Below are 19041 nucleotides of genomic sequence, written 5' to 3' on the forward strand. Positions count from 1 at the left end.
TGTAAAATCGGGGTCAGGCCCAGTCCCTGGGGAATCTAAGTTGTGTCTACTATACTGCATATACCTGTAAGAACCTGAGAATAATCTTGAATCAAGCTCCCAATAGCTGCTTCCATTTGGAGGTGTTCACTGCAGGCCAAGTTCTGTGTACGTGTATGGTGTGTTCTGTTGTGTGTACTGTGTGTGTGTGTGTGTGTGTGTGTGTGTGTGTGAGTGTGTGATCGGACAGGTGCCTGGTTGTCTGCTAAGTTTCAGAGTAAAAGGTTCAGACCAACAGTGCGGATAATCAGAAGTTAAGCCACACCTCCAGACACCTTGGACCCCCCCCCCCCCCCAACACCCCCTCCCTTTCCTTCAGAAGGTCCAGAGCAGCCAAACAGGCTGCCAGGGCTGGAAACCAGTAGACACTTGGGGTCATTCTGCCAGTGAAGGCGGACGGTGCCTGCTATGGAAACCTGTCCCTACCCAGTCTGGAAACCGGCCCCACTGGCTGGGAGAGGGGGCAGGGTGCTGGGGCAGGCGGCTCCACTGGGGCTGGGCCCTGCCCTCTCCCAGAGAATGTGGGCACCTTGGCACTCCTGCGGAAGGGAGTGTGGGCCTCACTCATCTTCCCCCTGAGGCTCGGAATTTAGGGTGACCAGGGAGGGAGGGTTTCAGGAGGGTCTATCAGCTGGAGATGGGGCCTGGCTGCCCCACCACATAGTCCTCCTCCAGGGACCCCCCCTCCCACACACACACTCCAGCAGCCCTGGGCCTGACCTCCAGGCATGAACCCCTCCCTATACACTCTCTCTGCCTTCCTGGTGGGGCACGTTGAGGCCATCCAGAAGGGATCCTTGTGTGCCTTCAGAGTCTGTCCTGCTTTCCTGCCTGAGCACCCGAGGTGTAGCAAGGGTGGCAGTCACCTTGGAGGTCAAGTAGATCTGGAGCCATCGGGGTTTTTTTGGCAGAGCCAGGATGGAACCACAGCCTGACACATGCACAGCCTCCTCATGGGGTCCCTCAGAGGCATCATGGTGTGCCAGTTCTAGACAGGGGTGTGGAAAGCTTTATCTCCCCATCATCAGGGCAAGTGAACTTTGGCACTTGTACTCTTTCCCAGACTTTTCAGTCTGTGAGCTTCAGCAAGAAATACCTTTTATGGGGGCTGGAGAGGTAATATAGCAGGTGGGGTGCCTGCCTTGCCCATGGCCAACCTGGTTCAAGCCCCTGCAGGAGTGATCCCTGAGCAAAGAGCCAGGAGTAAGCCCTGAGTGCAGCCAGTGTGGCCCTAACAAATACACAAAGCAAAAGTTATGTTATCACCCAGTACACACATATGACTGTACAACAATGTGACAAGCAAATTGACATTTGCCAGACTTCGTAAACTTTTTCTACTCATAATTTCTTCTTATAGGTGAAAATTTTAATGAGCCCATGCGTATAGTTACATAGAATATTTACACAGGGGCCCTAGAGATAGTACAGTGGGTAAGATGCTTGCTTTGCTTGTGGTCAAGATCCCAGGGACCCCATCGAGTCCTCTAAGCACTCTAGGGGTAATCCCTGAATGCAGAGTCAAGAGTAAGCTCAGAGCACAGCGGGTGCAATCCAAAAACCAAAGCAAGAGAAAACAAACAAAAACTATTACGCAAATCAAATATTTACTGATAACAATTCATAAAGAAATTTACTTTGAAACAACTCCCACGTTCAGTTCTGTGATCCCAGCTGGGTCGCAGCTCACCTTAGGAAGTGAGGCTCCATTGGGATGATGACTCAAAGGCCTGGTGCACATGCTTTGCATGAGAGGAGGCTAGGATTTGGTCCCTGGCACCACATGGTCTCCCGAGCACTGCTAGGAGTGACTCCTGAAGAACTTTCTGAGAGGAGCCAAGCAGGATATGACCCCAGAATTAGCAGGAGGCAGGTTCTGTACAATACATGAGGATTTGTTTTATTCTTCCCCATACTGAGCTGATTGAAGATTCTAGTCACGACCCACTAAACTGGGTGCACAGTTGGCTGACAAATTGGGACCTGCAATTTGGAAACCTCTGAGTGACCATCGTGGTCACTGTGCTTGGAATCAGGAGGGAGCTCTCTGGAGAGCAGTTGTCATTTCGTAGACAGGAATGCTCACCCCCTGCTGCAGCCGGGCTCGAGTTCATGGGTGACTCATGGTGGGGAGGGGTGACCTTCGCTGCATGGGCTCACTGTTCTTGACTCTCCTCTCCCTGGGGCACATCAAGAAAATGGCACTGGGGGGTTTGGGGAGCTTCTGAGGGGTAAGATTCTACCTCCGCACATGAGCTTCCTCTTCTTTGAGACTATTTTGTCCAAGTTGTTTTTTGACTCAGAAATTTCCAGGTGAATTTTGGAAAATTGTTTGATTAGGGATCACATCCAGCAATGCTTAGGGCTGACTCCTGGCTCTGCACTCAGGAATAACTCCTGGTGGTGCTCGGGGGACCATATGGGATGCCAGGGATCAAACCCCAGTAAGCCAAGAGCAAGGTAAGCCCCTGACCCACGGTATCACCCTGGCCCCCGTATTTTTGAAGGGTGAACAAGAGCACCTTTCTTTTTTGCTCCTGTGAATGCCTGGGTATTGCTGTGTTGGCTTCTGTCCACTACAGACACTGGTTCTCCGCCAGCCTAAGGGTCTTCAGGCATCAAAGGCTTCAAATAACTTTCCAACTCGTAAGACATTCTTTTTTCTCTCCTCCGCCCTGATCCTTGTCAGGCCAGTCATTCTCCATCAGGGTCCCCATCTCCAGCCCAGGAAGAAGTGTGGGTGGAGTCATCTGTGCTTCTCAGAGGTTGGGGTTTGTCAGCTCTGGGTTATAGACACAGTGTGTGTAGGTGTGTGCAGTTTGCTCTGGGGCCTAAATGCTGGCATCGCCCCAGATTCCTAGGTGGGGCCTTTGGGAGGTGACTTGACGGAGCCTTTATGAAGGGGGGGTTGTCCTAATGACAGAGGCTTGGATAGAAACCATGTGCCTTTGGCACAGGAAGATGCAGCTGGCAACCAGCCATATGCAGCCTGGACAGGCCTTCTCTAAAACCCAGCGCCTCATCTGAGATCGCAGGAAATAGATAAACTGTAAGAAAAAGGTGCTTCTTTGTGTACCATCCTGGCTGTGTTATGGTATTTGGCTGTGGCAGTTGCGAATGACTAAGAGAAATTGTGTGTGTGTGTGTGTGTGTGTGTGTGTGTGTGTGTGTGTGTATCCCTACCTCTGTTTACTTCATGTCTCCATAAACTTGCCAATTCCAAGTTCCTTGTCTAGGTGGAATTGACAGTATTTGTCTTTCTGTGTCTGCCATATTTTGCTAACACATGAGCTTCCGCTTTCCCCCAAGTTGTAACATGCATCGCAAACTCATTTCTTTTTAAAGCTGACCAATATTCTGTGCTTACTTGCAGCAGTGTTTTCTAAAGAGAAGCACATTTATAACACAAATCTGTTGTATTTTTTCTGTATAGTTCTGGAAAGTAGTGCAGAAGGCATAAGTAGTAATAATAAGCAGACTAAATGCACCATACATTTTTTTTAATGCACTTAAAGTTTCAGGGGTGAACAGCACTGTTTTGTTTAAATAAGCATTTGTGAAAGGCGGGGAGGAGCTAGGTACGAACCCTGAGTTTCCCACCAGTTTGTGCGGATGGCACCAAGGCAGACCCAGTTCATTGCAGAGAAATGGGGTTGGCGCCTCCAGGGAGGCACAGGCAAAGCCCTCAGGCCGTGGGAGGTGTGACCACACCCCAAACCCGGCTGGGAGCCTTGGAGGCTGTGGGGTTCAGCCCCTGGGGAGAGAGGAGGCGGTTGTGATGATAAATTCCTAGCTCTGCTCTTTCTTCGCTGAACCCACCCAACTTGTATTTTTCCATGTCTTGAGCCTGTCCTGAGGGTTTGGCATTTCTCTGGTTGATGTTACTCACAGTCATGAAACTGTCTTTTGTTTGGTTTTTTTGTGTTTTGTTTTAGAGCCACACCCGGCAGAGCCCAGGGCTGACTCCCGGCTCAGTGCTAGAGGGGACCTCTCCCAGTGGTTGTGGGTGATGGGGGATGCTACTGTGCTGGGAATCACACCATAGCTCCTGGACACTTGCACTGACCTTTTCAGCTATTGCCCTGGCCTACAGGGTGTGTGTGTGTGTGTGTGTGTGTGTGTGTGTGTGTGTGTGTGTGTGATCATTGAGGGAATTTTCAAAAATGACTTAAAATATTTTTATGAGGCAATATATTATTTACATGAGAATGAGGGATGACAGACAGACAGACTGAGAGAGGGAGAGAGAGAGTGAGAAACAGAGCAAGAAAAGGTCCAAAGTAAAGGAGTGATGATGAAATGCCCCGAAGTGGGAGCAAGCAGCCCCAGCAGAGTAGGTGCGCCCTGGATGCACCTGAGTCCTTCACTTTGACTGGCCTTGGAGTCTGGGTTGACCAGTCGCCAACTTGTGTCTTGGATATGCTGGTCTGGTTTTTCATGTGTGAGAGCCAACCCCCTGTGTCAACCTTCTGGAGCAGTTGCTTCTCTCTGGGTGGTCTGGGGCATAGTGCTCAGCCTCTACCGCCCACTGGCTAGCTGTAGACTTGACCTCACACTGCCCAGGGGCAGCACATAGTACCTGGGAGAGTGAGCAGTCCCAGTGTACCCTGTGCTGTGCAACTCTGGGGAATCCTTCCACCCTTCTGATCCGTATGAGTAATCTGAACGAATCTGGAGGCATCTGTGGTCTTTGCCAGCACTGCAGTTTTATGAGTGCCCGTATTATGATTTAATCACTTCCCTTCAAGCACCCCTGGAATTAATGACTCAGCTCATGAAGATGACTTGGGGCCTCCCAAAGCAAGTGTGTGTCCAGAGTCAACTGCTCTGACAGTTCTGTGGGTTTGGGGTTTTGACTTTTTCTTTTCTTTCTTTTCCTTTTCAGTGTTTGGGCCCCACTCAGCGGTGGTTAGGGCTTACTCTTAACTTTGTGCTCAGGGATCACTCCTGGTGGTGCTCAGGAGGCCAAATAGGATGCAGGAAATTGAACCCAGGTTGGCCATGCAATGCAAGAGCCCTGTCCACTGCTCTTTCTCCAGTCCCTGACCTGACAGTTTTGGTCCAGCTGGAGTTTGGCTGCAACTCACTGGATTTCTTTACGCTGTGTTCTTTCAGGAAAGCAGCTCAGGCACTGGTGAGTGGCGGCACCCTAGGCCATGTCAGAACTGTGAGCGAGCTCTGGGCAATTCTCAGCCACCAGCCAGTCCTGCCAACAATCCTGACCCGGCTTCACTGCTTCAGGATGCTGAGCCTGAGGTTGCCCAGGCTGCTACGGGTCGACCAGATGCCCCAGGTACGTGCTTCGCCCTGGGGTTGGGATCTGGGAATTCTGGAAGACTCTGTTTTCTCACATCAGGTTACAGCTTCACTTCTCTGATCTGGTTCTCCTCTTCCCCTCTGCCATGGGCTCACTTTGGGGCTGCCTTCTCTCTCCCAGACTCCCCATTCCCCTCTAAGCTGCCCGCTGCTACCTCGAAGACCCCTCTCCCTTGCTGTGCCACAAAAGTATGTGCTTTCCAGAGAACCACACCCAGCTGTGTGTGAGTTTCCCAAGTGAGCAACACTAGGTCAGTATGGCTCACATCCACCCAGACCCTCCCAGAGTGGGTGCCTGGATTCCCAGCATCAGACTCACCTGGGAACTTATTTAAATACATTAGGAATCATGATTACAGACATCTTCGTGTTGTTCTTGATTTTAATCAAAAGGAGTGCTTTCTACATTTCGTCATTTAATATAATGATAGCCCTTTCTCTATATGGGTGTGTGCAAACAATGGGATGAGAGCTATAAATTTATCCTGACTTTCCAGGATGTATCCCAGTAAACCAGAATAATTTGTTGGGTTTTTTTTTTTTGGTCAGTGTATCTTTTGAGATGGTCATATATGACTCAACTTAAGTTGTTAGTCTGATGAATTCATTGGTGAATTCAATTAAATTTTTAATCTGATTGAATTCATTGCTATTCTTTTATTTTGTTTATGGGCCATAGCCAACAATGCTCAGGGGTTAATTCTGGCCCTGCAGTCAGGAATTAGTCCTGGTGGGCCTTGGGGGACCATATGGGGTCCTGGGAATTGAACCAGGTCAACCATATGCGAGACAAGACACCTACCTATTGTACACTTTTCTAGTTACACGCTTTTCTAATGACTCCTACCCTTGAACTCATTGCTATTGTTAAACTAAATTTACATTTAAATTCAATGTGGCAATGTTGTAATATCTGTTTAATCTATGGCTGGAATTGGCTCACATTTTTCCCTTGTGGAGGTGTGGAGTTGGGGTTGGGGAGTAGAGGGTAGGGAGGCAGTTGGGGCCACTCTTTGCTGTGCTCAGAACTTATTCCTGGTTCTGCACTCTGGGCTCACACCTGCTAAAGCTAGGGGGAACGTATACAAGTGTCAGGGATCGAACCAAGGTTGGCTGTGTGCAAGGAAAGTGTCTTATGGCCGGTGCTATCTCTCCAGCCTTGACTCAGATCTCATTCTGTGTGGAGTCCTTAGATCAACTTAATTAATTGACCTCTCATTTTTCTTCTAATGCTGTCTTTGGGATTAGGATAATACCAGCCACAATTGAGTTAGTGTTTTTCACTTCTTCTGTGGAAAATCTGTGTAATATTAGAATTAACTCTGCATTCCTGAGTAGTTGGTAAAATGAACTGTGTATAACACCTATTCCAAGGCAGCAGCTTTAGTCGACTCTTGGGGTTGTTCAGGAAACAGTTTTGTCTTGTGGATTTGATTTTCTTTCTTGTCAAGACACTGTTTTAACAACAGCTTTATTGAAATGTAATTCACATTCTATAAACTTCAGTCTTGAAAAAGATACAGTTCTGGGCTGGAGCAATAGCACAGCAGGTAGGGCATTGGCCTTGCATGGGGCCCAACCCGGGTTCGATTCCCAGCCTCCCATATGGTCTCCGAGCACCGCCAGGAGGAGTTCCTGAGTGCAAAGCCAGGAGTAACCCCTGAGCATCACTGGGTGTGACCCAAAAAGGTAAAGGTAAGGTAAGGTAAAGGCCCTCCCGTTGATCGTCGATTTGCTCGAGTGGGCCCAGTAACGTCTCCGTTGGAGACTTTGTTGTTACTGTGTCTGGCATATCGAATACTCTCGGTAGCTTGCCGGGCTCTCCGAGAGGGGCGGAGGAATCGAACTCGGGTCAGCCATGTTGGCCGCTTGTAAGGCGACCGCCCTACCCGCTGTGCTATCGCCAAAAAGAAAAAAGAAAAAAAAAAGATACAGTTCTAGGGCTAGAATGATCAGAACTAATGGGTAGGGCATTTGCCTTGCATGCAGCTGACCCCAGCATCTCAAATGGTCCCCTGAACCTTGCCCTGAGCATTGCAGGCATGATCCCAAAACCACAAAACCAAACAAAATAAGTAGAAAGACACAGTTTTGGGGCTGGAGAGATAGCACAGTGGGTAGTGTGCTTGTCTTGACACAGAATATCACCACTGCTTATCATTTCCCAGAACTGCCAGGAGTGAACCCTGAGCATCCCCAGGTGTGGCTCCCAACACCTCCCACCAAATAATAATAATACTAGAAATACTTATTGAAATGTTGCTGTGTCACACATTTTTTCTAAGCACTTGACTCATAGTTTGTCCCCATCCATCATACAGATAAAGAAACTGAGGCACCAGGCTTGCATCTGCTGCAGAGAGCAGAGTCTGGATTGAAAATATCTAACAAGTGTCTGAACCCAGGCACCCGATTTTTAACCTGCACTTTTAACCAATCATACCATAAAAAAAACTTATTTTAAATGGACATATCATTACTTTACAATATTCTGAATTTTCAGGAGTTTTGCTTCAAATCTCTTATGTGTACAGCGTTCTTCATTCCCCCCATCAAACGTTCCTCCCACCTCCTTCCTACCCCTCTGGCCCCCCCCTGTTTTCACCAGTCAGAATTGATTTTGTTGTTTGTTTCTGGTTGGCTTGCTTTCATCGTTCATGTACTACATGCGGATGGAACAATTGATTGTCTTTCACTTCCTTATTTCTCTTTGCTCAGTCACCTCCAGAATGATATGTTTTGTCCCAAATGTTATGAGTTCAATTTTTTTTATAATGGTCCAATAATAATTTATTGGTGATCGATCCCTCTTTGTCTTTGAGACTCCTCAGCCAATGGGCAGTAAGGTTGATTGTATGTTGACTGTTGTGAGTAACGTTGCTGTGGGCAGAAAAAGGTGCAAATATCCTTTCGACTCAGCATTTTCATGCCCTTTGGATAAATGCCCAGGTTCTGCATTTATCCAAAGGGCATGAAAATTCTGCATTATTACTGCAATATGTGGTATTTCCAATTTTAGTTTGTGAGAACACTCCCTGCCATTTTCCATAAAGACTACAGTCCTTTACATCCTCACCACCAGGAACCAAGCTCTCTCCACACCTCAGCACACTTGCTGCAAATCTGTTTCACAGAGACGATCCCCCATGGTGTGAGGGGTGAGCTCAGTGTGCTCCCAACTTGCCTTTCTGTAAGAAGTGATGCTGAGCACTGTTTCATGTGTCTGTGTTTGTGGACCATCTGTAGGTCTCTTGGAAAAGTGTCTTTTTTTTTTTCAATTGGGTTGGCTTTTTTTTTAAGTCCTTGTGTTGTATGAGTTCATTGTTGATTTGTGGATATTAAGATATTAATGATGTCTGCTGTGCAAATACCTTTTCCCAGTTGCTGAATTATCTTTTGTGTTTTCACAGTTTTTTTGTTTGTTTGTTTTGCTCTGTGAACGTGTTTCAACTTTAGAGCTAGTGAGATAGTAAAATGGGTAAGGGGGTTGCTTGCATACAGCTAACTCAGGTTCAATCCCTGGCACCCATATGGTCCCCCAAGCACCACCAGGAGTGACCTATAAGCACAGAGCCAGCAGTAAGCCCTGAGTGCAGCCAGGTTTGGCCCAAATCACACCTCCCATAAAAGAAGTGTCTTAACTTTTTCATTCATTTTGTCTTTTTTTTTTTTTTTTTGCTTTTTTGGGTCACACCCGGCAATGCACAGGGGTTACTCCTGGCTCATGCACTCAGGAATTACTTCTGGTGGTGCTTGGGGGACCATATGGGATGCTGGGAATTGAACCCGGGTCGGCCACGTACAAGGCCAACGCCCTTCCCGCTGTGCTATCGCTCCAGTCCCCCGCCCCCCATTTTGTCTTTTTTTAAAAAATCATTGAAAAGAAGAAGAATGTGGACTCATGGGAGCTCTCTGTGTTATGCATTTGATAGCTAATATCTGTGGTATTTTTATTATTTTCTTTCTACTTTGAGTTAATCTTGTTATTTCTGCTCTAATTTCTTAAGTCAATCACCTTGGAAACAAATATATAGATAGAGTATTGCCTTAACTGTAGCCCTTACTTTCCGTTCTAATCAGTTTCTAATTTCCATTTTCCTATGTGACTTGTGACATGCATATGTGAGCATGTGTGTAAAATCTTCCAATATATGGAGTTATCTGTTATTGAATTAATTTAATTGATTGTGGTCTAAGAATGTCCTCTATATACTCCAGTCTTTGAAATTTGTTTAGACAAGCTTTATGGCCTCACTTGTGATCAGTTTTTACAAATTTCCGAAGTATACTGAAAATAGTATCCATTTACTGGGAGCCGTATTCTACATAAGTCGCATAAGATCAAAGGCTTGTGGTTTTGAAATTTTCCACTATGGGGTCGGAGAGATAGTACAGGGGTAAAGCACTTGCCTTGAACGGCTGACCCCTGTTCCAAATATGGTCTCAAAACATGTACCAGATATGGTCTCCCAAGCCCCTACAGGAGTGAGCCCTGAACACAGAGCCAGGAGTAATTCCTGAGTATAGGGCACTGCCCCCCAAAACAAAACAACACAAAACAAAATTACTCTACTTCCCTCTCCTAATGAATATGTTTTCTATTCATAATTTGCTGGCTACTCTAGCTATTTTAACGTGAGTGAAAGCTGTAGAAACAGCTGGACTAAGCTGAGTCGATTTTCACATTTATTTATTTATTGCTTTTTTGGGGTCACACCCAGCGATACTCAAGGGTTTCTCCTGGCTCTGCATTCAGGAAGAACTCATGAATGAGCATGCTTGTGGGACCACATCGGTTGCTGGGGATCAAGCCCTGGTCTGCTGCACGCAAGGTAAATGCCCTGCCTGCAGTACTGTCGCTCCGGCCCATGAGTCCCTTTTTCAAAAGTCACTTCAGAGGGCCAAGAATGTGGCCCATGTTGTAATGCACATGCCTTGTGTGTGTGGTCCTGTGTAGCAAACACCCCAGCACCACAAGTCCCTCCAGATCTGCCCCAAGCACCACGGGCCCAGGCACTGCTGGGAGGAGCCTCATGGCAATGTTAAGAAATCACTGCAGAGAGCTCTGAGTAGCAGGTGCTTCTGTATGGAACTGAGCTGTCAGTGGGAAGCCATCAGGGGCCTGGCAAAGGGAAGAGCTGCTGTCTGCGGCTGCACCGCCTGGACCATGTGGCCTCTGAGGTACCCACAGAAAGGGAAGCGGAGACATTGAGGGTTGGGTCCTACAGAAACTGAGAAAGAAGGCTGGAGCGATAATACAGTGGGGAGGGCGTTCGCCTTGCAAGCAGCTCATATGGGTTCAATCCCCAGCATCCTATATGGTCTCCCAAGCACTGCCAGGAGCAGTTCTTGAGTGCAGAGCCAGGAGTTGGCCCTGAACACTGCTGGGTGTGGCCCCCAAACAAACAAACAAACAAACAAACAAAAACAGGAACTGAGGCAGAGACTTGCACATAGGAAGTCAATGAAGGAGCATTCTCACAAAAGACCCCTTAAAGAAGTGAGGGAGGTGGAACCCTCAGAAGAGGAGCTTCTTCCAAGGCCGCATGGATCATGCTGGAGGCTCAGAAGCTCAGAGTGGAGCTGGCCCAAATGAGAACAGGAGGAAGGATGGTGTTCCCTTCATCAGTCAATGAGTGCAGGAACCATTATGTGGATGACATGGGTATTAGAGTGGCTCGCCCGCCCGCCCTCCCTCCCTCCCTCCCTCCCTCCCTCCCTCCCTCCCTTCCTTCCTTCCTTCCTTCCTTCCTTCCTTCCTTCCTTCCTTCCTTCCCTCCTCCCTCTTTTCCTCCCTCCCTCCCTCCCTCTCTCCCTCTCTCCTCCCTTTCTCTTTCTCAGTGCTCATGGATCACTCCTGGTGTGGTTTAGGGATCCCATGTGGTGCCAGGAATCAACTGCAGGTCAGCCACACTCGAGACAAGTGCCCTACCTGCTGTACTTTCTCTCTGCCTCACCTCAATTCTTTTTGAAGGTAACGTGTATTTTAAAGAAAACTGAAAATGGAGTTTTGCTTAGTTAAGTTTATACCTCAGTCTATACTCTCCAGCAAGGTATTGTCTATAGAAATTACCTTCAGGATTATGTGTATGTGAGTTCTCTCTTTGTAGTCCATAGAAATTTTTGCTGCCTTTTTCATTTGATCAAAATGTCATTTGCATCACAAATTGTGCACGTGGTTTTTTTGGTTTAGAAAAATCTTGTACCTATTTTAAGATAATAAATATGCTATTTTAGACAGGGAGAGAGGAGGGAGAGAGAGAGAGATGGAGAGAGAGAGCACACGCGCACGCGTGCGCGCGAGAGAGAGAGAGAAAGAGAGAGAGAGAGAGAGAGAGAGAGAGAGAAAGTGTCTGCCTTAGAGGCAGAGTGGGGGTGAGGGTGGAAGGAGGGAAACTGGAGACATTGGTGGTGGGAAATGTACACTGGTGAAGGGATGGGTGTTGGAACATTGTATGACTGAAACCCAATTGTGGACAGCTTTGTAATGTTTATCTCATGGTGATTTAATTAAGAAATTAAAAAATAAATATGCTATTTTAAACTTGATATAAAGGAACTAGAGAGATAGTACAGTGGCTAAGGCGATTGTCTTGTCCACAGATAACAGGGTTTGATCCCCAGCACCCTTATATACAGTCCCCTGAGCCCCACCAGGAATGATCCCTGAAGACAGAGTCAAGAGTAAGCCCTGAGTACCTTTGTGTGTGTCCCCCAAAAAAAGTGAGATAAGAGGGCAAGGGCATATCTCAAAGGGCTGGAGTTGATGCCTTACACGCACTGCCCCCGATTCTGGTCTTCCCAGCACTGCCAGATATGGTCCTGGTGCCCCACCCAAACCACTGTAGTGGAACATTGCTGTGAGCCCACAGTTGCCCAAGTATTATCAGGAGAAGACCCTGGGCCCCTAAGCACCGATTGGAAGACCCTCCACAGATACTCCCCGGCAAAAACGAGATAGTGAAGAATAAAACGTGTGTGAGGGGAACTCAGACTCAGAATTCATGTCCTTTCCCATGAGAGATGGGATTTGCTCTGTAGCTGATGACGTACCATTGTTTCCAATTTCTTTACATCCCCCAGATCTTGTCAAAATTAAATCTAGGTGTTTAAATGGCCCTCGCCCGGCGTTCCTGCTGTGTGGATGGGAGTAGCTTGTGGTCCGAGTTGATGTGTGCTTGAGCGAGACAGCCCACGCGGGAGACAGAGAGAATGTCACCCCTGCTCTCTGAATGCTTCCACAGGAAGTCATCATTTCTCGAAGTAAGAAATTGAGGCCAAGAGCCGTGGTTTGCAGCCTTTTGGATTTATGATCAAATTCTGACCTTGTGTTCATGATTCTATTGTTGCTATAACAGATTGCCCCAAATAGGAGAGTGTTAAAAAGAGAAGATACATTTCTTGTCTCACAGTTCAGTGACTGAGGTGTCTGGCAGAGGTTGAAAGACTAAAATCAAAATGGCAGTGGTGGCTCCAAGGGGCAGTCGGCTTTATGGGCTGTTCTAGCTCTAGGAGTCATCACTCATAGTCCTGGTTCCATGCCCACTTCCGTCTTCCAAACCCTCTACGCTGAATTTCTTAGCCAGGCTTCACTCAGGTGCTCAGGTGCGTCTTGCTTTACCCCTCCCTTCTTCTTCTTTTCTTTTTTTAATTAAAAATCCGTGATTTGCAAAAGTTATTGATGGCTGTGCTTCAGTTATGTAATATTTCAACACCAGTCCCACCACCCGTGTCAGCTTCCCTCCACCACTGTTCCCAGTTCCCTCCCCGCCTGTCACCTCGACAGGCACGTTACAAAGGTTCAGTGGTTGCAGCTTAAATCTCATGTTTTCAGTTTTGTTGAGTCTGTGTTTTGTATATATGACTATACCACTTACTCATATCACTGGTATAACTGAAGCCCTGATGCCTGTTCGCCCATTACTTCTTGTTCTCTTCTCCCCTCCATGATTTCTCTGTTTTTCTCTGTTTTCCTTCTCTGTTTTTCTAACCTCTCTAAAAACTGGAGTCAAAGATGATCTGAGCATCCCCCTTTACTACAGTACATTTCCTCATCCAGTAATCTATAGTCCACAGATAAGATCATTTGTCTTTCTTCTTCATGCTTACTTCACTTAACATGGTATATTCCGGTTCCAACCACTTGCAGCAAATTTCGTGATTTCCTCATTCTTTGCAGCTGCATAGTATTCCATTATATATATGTGTATTATATATACATATATATGTATTATATACATATATATGTATTATATATACACATATATTAATGGATTATGAAGATGAGGTATATATATGTGTATATATATGTATATCCATTAATCTGTCATGGACACCTACATTGATTCCTCATTTTAGCTATTGTACTGAGTGCAGCAATGAATACTGATGTGCATATGTCCTTTTGAGAGAGTGTTTTTATGTCCTGGGGTTAAATGCCCAAAAGTGAAACTGCTGGGTCATATCTGGCAGTTCAATTCTAAGTTTACTGCGGACTCACCAGACTTTTCTCACAGAGGTCGTACTAGATAACGGTCCTACCAGCAAAGGCTGTCTACCTCTCCCCTTCTGTGTCCCACTTCCACTGCTGAAAAAAATGTCATTACAAACAAATTGAGTTAACATTGGTCTGCAAGAGAGTAAATGTTTTTATATGTCTTAGGGGTATGATGCTCCCCTGCCCACAACAGTATCTATTCACACAGTTCACTGGACCCTTCTTGTCCACCTCTCACCCCTACTGGCAACCTCAGATCTATGGTCAGAATCCAAGGGTTTTTGTTGGATATTGTCTGTTCTCTTGCTTTGCCTCTCTCTCTCTCTCTCTCTCTCCCCTCTCTCTCTCTCTCTCTGTCTGTCTCTCTCTCCACCCTCTGCGAGTAAGATCATATGGTATTTGTCTTTCTCCTTATTTCAGTTAGCATGTGCCCCTCCAGCTTCATCCCTGTGAAAGCAAAAAGACAAGCAATTCCACACCTAGGCATATATTCCAAAAACCACAAAAACCTGAAAAGATAGAATGAATGCATGCCTGTATTTATTGCAACACTATTTACAACAGCCAAGATTGGAAACAGCCCAAATGCTGGGTAACAGATGAGTGAATAAAGAAGAGGTGGTCTCTGTTCACAATGGAACACCATTTGGCTATCAGAAAAGAAAGCCCAGCGGAAGACAAATCTTGGCCTTTTATCTTCCTCATCCATTTTTATAAAGATCCTTGAGATTATATAGAGCAGTTCTGGGTAATCCAGATAATCCCTCTACTTTAATGTTGATTAGCTGATTAGCTACTGCAATACCTTCTGTGGCCTTAACTGCCCTTGACTGCCGCCGAACAGTCACAAGGTCAGGAGCCCAGGCCATGGCCAACCTCTGTGGGACCACAGCTCTGCTTCCCCTCGGCTATCCTGTCCTGCTATTCGAGTACCAAATGGCTGCTCATCGTAATGCCTAAAATTGAATCATAGGCATTTTTCTGGTTCTGACATAGTTCAGAAACTGCATTTTCACATCATTCTAAAAAACAGCATTTTGACACTCAATAGGGAATCAGTGCCACGTGGATTCCACTGCTTCCAGTCCCCCCTCACTTCTGTAGGTCCGTGTTCTGTACTCTAGTCCTCCCATAGAAATAAACCGCACCCGAATGGGGCCGTATTTAACTTTAGCTGATTTGGGGACCACATTCAGTGGTGCTCAGGGACTATAACCTGTTCCGAGCTTGGAAGTCGCCCCCAGCGGGACTCGGCACCTGTGTATGTGGAGCTGCCCTCCAGCCTTTTGGGCCATTTCCCTAGTCCTGTTTTTGAAGACACTTTATCTTCATTTCCCTCATTGAGGGAGTGTGGGGGAGTTTTCCCCAGTAGTGCTCAGGGGCCCTGGAGACACTCCCACAGTGCCGGGGACCCTAGTGGCAATACAGGAGACTTTGTGGTGGTGGGACTCCAATGTGGGGCCTCTACATACCTCCAGCCCTTTGATTTTACCCTATTGATCTTTAACTATGCTCCTATGGACCCTCCATCTGAGGTACTGATCATTTGTTTCGTTACCTAATGCCCCCTCCCGAAATGTACTTTGGTCATCAAGACATATTATGTTGCATGCATTAAAAGCATCCTTATACCTCGGTGAACATTAGATACTCTTTTGAAAATACTGTTTTGGGGGTTGGAGAGATAGCAGAGCGGGTAGGGCGTTCGCCTTGCACGTGGCCAACGTGGGTTTGATTCCCAGCATCCCATATGGTCCCCTGAGCACCGCCAGGAGTAACTCCTGAGTGCAGAGCCAGGAGTAACCTCTGTGCATCGCCGGGTGTGACCCAAAAAGCAAAATTAATTAATTAATTAAAAATTCTGTTTTGATAATTTGAGCCAGTTTTTTCCCCAGTTACTCTTCATGAGTTACAACAGTTATAAGAGTTTCAGGTGTTCGATATTTCAGCTGCAGTCCACGACCAGGGTAAACATCCCTCACCAATGACCTCAGCTCTCCCCTCAACACACCTCTCCTCCTGAAAAAGCTTTTTTGAATTATTATAGCTTGGGTTATATACTTATACTGATGTTGACTCTTGTGGGTGGGGACATTTTGTTTGTTTGTCTTTGGACCAAATCTGGCAGTGCTCAGGGCTTACTCCTGGCTCTGCACTCAAGGATCACTTGGGGTTCACAAGGGCTGGGGGTACCTTATGTGGTGCTGGGGACGGCACCCAGGTCAGCCGAGTGCAAGGAAGCACCTTACCTGCTATATACTTACCCCAGCCCCCAGAAACTCTTTTCTTGAAGAGCATCACACCAATGGTCTGAATTGGCATTTGTCTGTAGTTGCTTAATACCAACAATGGCGTCTATTAAGTCAACTATTCCCACTAATTACATGTTATGAGCAAGCTTTTTGATGCTCTTTCAATGGAGCTTACGTGTCCCTGCTGCCAGGAACCCAGAATTGTACTACGGGAGACAGTAGTGCAGTAGCTGGCATCCCATCCAGAGCCCCACCATGCAGGGTTTAATGGGACATATTATAAAAACGTACACATATCAGGCTAGGCAGAATAGCAGTGAGCACTCAGCACTCAAGGATCACTTGGGGTTCACAAAGACTCAGGGGACCATCTGTGGTGCTGGGTATGGAACCCAGGTTAGCTGTGTTGTACACAGACTAATCACGTGGGTTTGATTCCCGACATTCCACTTGGATCCCTGAGAACCACCAGGAGTAATTCCTGAGAGCAGAGGCAGGTGTAAGCCCAGAGCATGGCTGGGTGTGGCTCCCCCAAGAACAACACCCCAAAAGTGCAGGCACTTCATGGACTGTCCTCTTCCCTCTTCCCATAAATACTTCCTTAGATTCTTTGCTGGTCTTTGTCCACTGCCTTGTTGGGGTGTGTGTGTGTGTGTGTGTGTGTGTGTGTGTGTGTGTGTGCGCACAACCATGTGTATGGTACTAAAGATTGAACCCGGGGCCTTAACACCTGTGCTCTGCCACTGAGTCACATTCCTGGCCTCGCCATGGCTTTTCGTGCTCACGTTTTTGGATTCATCTCTCCCATGCCACCCCCCCCCCCCCACTCCCACTTTATTTAAACACTGTGGTTTGCAAAGTTGTCCATGATGATTTGCTCCAGACATTCAATGTTCCTACACCAATTCCACCTCCACTGTCACCTTCCCTCCATCACTGTCTCTGTTTTCCCAACCACCCTCAAGTCTCCCCCCCATAATAGGCCCACAATAATTTATTTTATATTGCTGGTTACCACAAAGTGACTAATGAAATGATGAAAAAAAATAATTCTGTAGAAAAAACTTTGTGAAAATTGTTGTATCTCACCATGGGGACATTAAGTTCTTTTCTAGGAGTTTACCAAGCTACTATGGCAAGTTAAGTCATCGGTGTAAAATTTTTGTGAGTTGATATTGGTTGATTTCTACATTACATCCCATCCAATCTGGTGTGCCTACTACTCGGATGTTAGTGTTGTAGAGTTGGAGATATCCAGAAAATTCGGATTATTTATCTGGGGAGTCTGGCTTCCAATATTTGCTGGCCCACCCGCCCCCCACCCCCACACCTGAGTTTGCCCCAGAGATCTCAGCTGGGAACACTTGTCTGAGAAATTTTTGCAGCTAGTTGATCTCTTTCAAGATTTATTTATGAGTCTCTGGAACAGGGCTGGTAGATGAGCTCACATGGCGGCAGCAATGGGACTTCAGTTCTGGTGGCTGAAGATCAGATTCGGTTGCTGGTACAGTTGGTTTCTTCTGAGGCTCCTCCTTGGCTGTGGTCACCCTGTGGTCACCCACTTCCTGTCGCCCTCTGCCCAAATTTCCTGGGTTGTGTTTTTGTTTTTTTCTTTTACTTTTGGACTACACCTGGCAGTGACTGGGGGACCATGCAGTACTGTGTCCAGCCGAGGTGTCTTGCAGACAAGCCGTACACTCACCTTGGGAAACTATCACCAGCCTCTCCAAACTTATGAAGCACATCTGTCAGGTTGGTTAAAATTCACTGATAGAGCCCCCTGTGTTTGGTTTTGATCTGGGGTGATGCCCAGTGGTGCTGGGGAGGAGCGGCCACTCTGGGACACTGCTTGGGAGGACACTCCCAGCAGTGCTCAGGAGTAATGTGAATGACTCCGGGGCTCCCACATGCAGAGCTTGTGCCCAGCCCTTCCAGCTGACCACCCGGTCCCCAGGGATCCATTTTCTCTTCTTCACCTCTGCATGGGCTGGAGCGATAGCACAGCGGGTAGGGCATTTGCCTTGCATGCAAGCCAACTCAGCCAACCTGTGTTCGATTCCTCCGCCCCTCTCAAAGAGCCTGGCAAGCTACCGAGAGTCTCTCACCCACACGGCAAAGCCTGGCAAGCTACCTATGACATATTTGATATGCCAAACACAGTAACAACAAGTTTCACAATGGAGACGTTACTTGGCCTGCTCGAGCAAATCGATAACAATGGGAGAACAGTGCCACAGTGGACAATGCCACAGTGCCACCTCTGCATAGATCTTGTCCCTGAACAGCTGCTGGGTTCTCGGGTGTTGGGGGTGAAGTTCTAAGGTGCTGGGGTAGGACCAAGCTAGAAATGTTTCTGAGTGACTCTTTAGCCGGCATCTTTAGCCCACGTTAGAGAGGTCAAACTCTTTTGCCTTTAGATTTCCGCCCTCTGTTTCCAGGCCTTCACCGCTCTGGCCTTCACTTCCTTTTCTGTGAGAGGGGCTATGCTGGAGTGCCGTGTAGTGGTCGCATGTTTGGCAAGACCTACAGGTGCTCACGCTGCACCCTCTCTGGTGCCCTGACACCAGCTGTCAGAATGCGCCTCCTCGCCTTCAGGGCCGGGACCCCTGCACCTCCCGGTGCCCTGCAGTTCTGCAGTAAATCCAGAGTTTAAATAGGCTGCTGTGGATTCCAGGCTCGCCCTCAGGCGCATGGACATCTGTCCCTGCTGGCCACTGAAAGGACACCCCATGGGCCCTCCACCTGGGGGTTCTCCCATCTGTGTCATCAGTTTCTTTTCTTTCTTTGTGTGTGGGAGGGATATACCCGGCAGTGCTCAGGGTTTACACCTGGCTCTGCACTCAGGAGTCGCTTCTGGTGGGCTTGGGGGGGACACATGGGGTGCTGGGGATCCAACCCAGATAGGCCATGGACAAGGCAAGTGCCCTACTGCTGTAC

At 47.4% G+C, this 19041-nt stretch overlaps 1 protein-coding gene across 1 annotated transcript in view; it reads left to right on the forward strand.

The window, feature by feature from the left end:
- Positions 1–19041, forward strand: part of PAQR5 (progestin and adipoQ receptor family member 5) — a 71293-nt gene that overhangs the window by 27377 nt on the left and 24875 nt on the right. Inside the window, exon 2 of the mRNA XM_056134855.1 lies at positions 5155–5332. Coding sequence (XP_055990830.1) covers positions 5282–5332 — 51 coding nt within the window. The 5' untranslated portion in view covers positions 5155–5281. The remainder of the gene's footprint in view (positions 1–5154; positions 5333–19041) is intronic.

Source organism: Sorex fumeus, unplaced genomic scaffold (genome assembly GCF_029834395.1).
Source record: "Sorex fumeus unplaced genomic scaffold, SorFum_2.1 ptg000109l, whole genome shotgun sequence".
Classification (NCBI taxonomy): Eukaryota; Metazoa; Chordata; class Mammalia; order Eulipotyphla; family Soricidae; genus Sorex; species Sorex fumeus.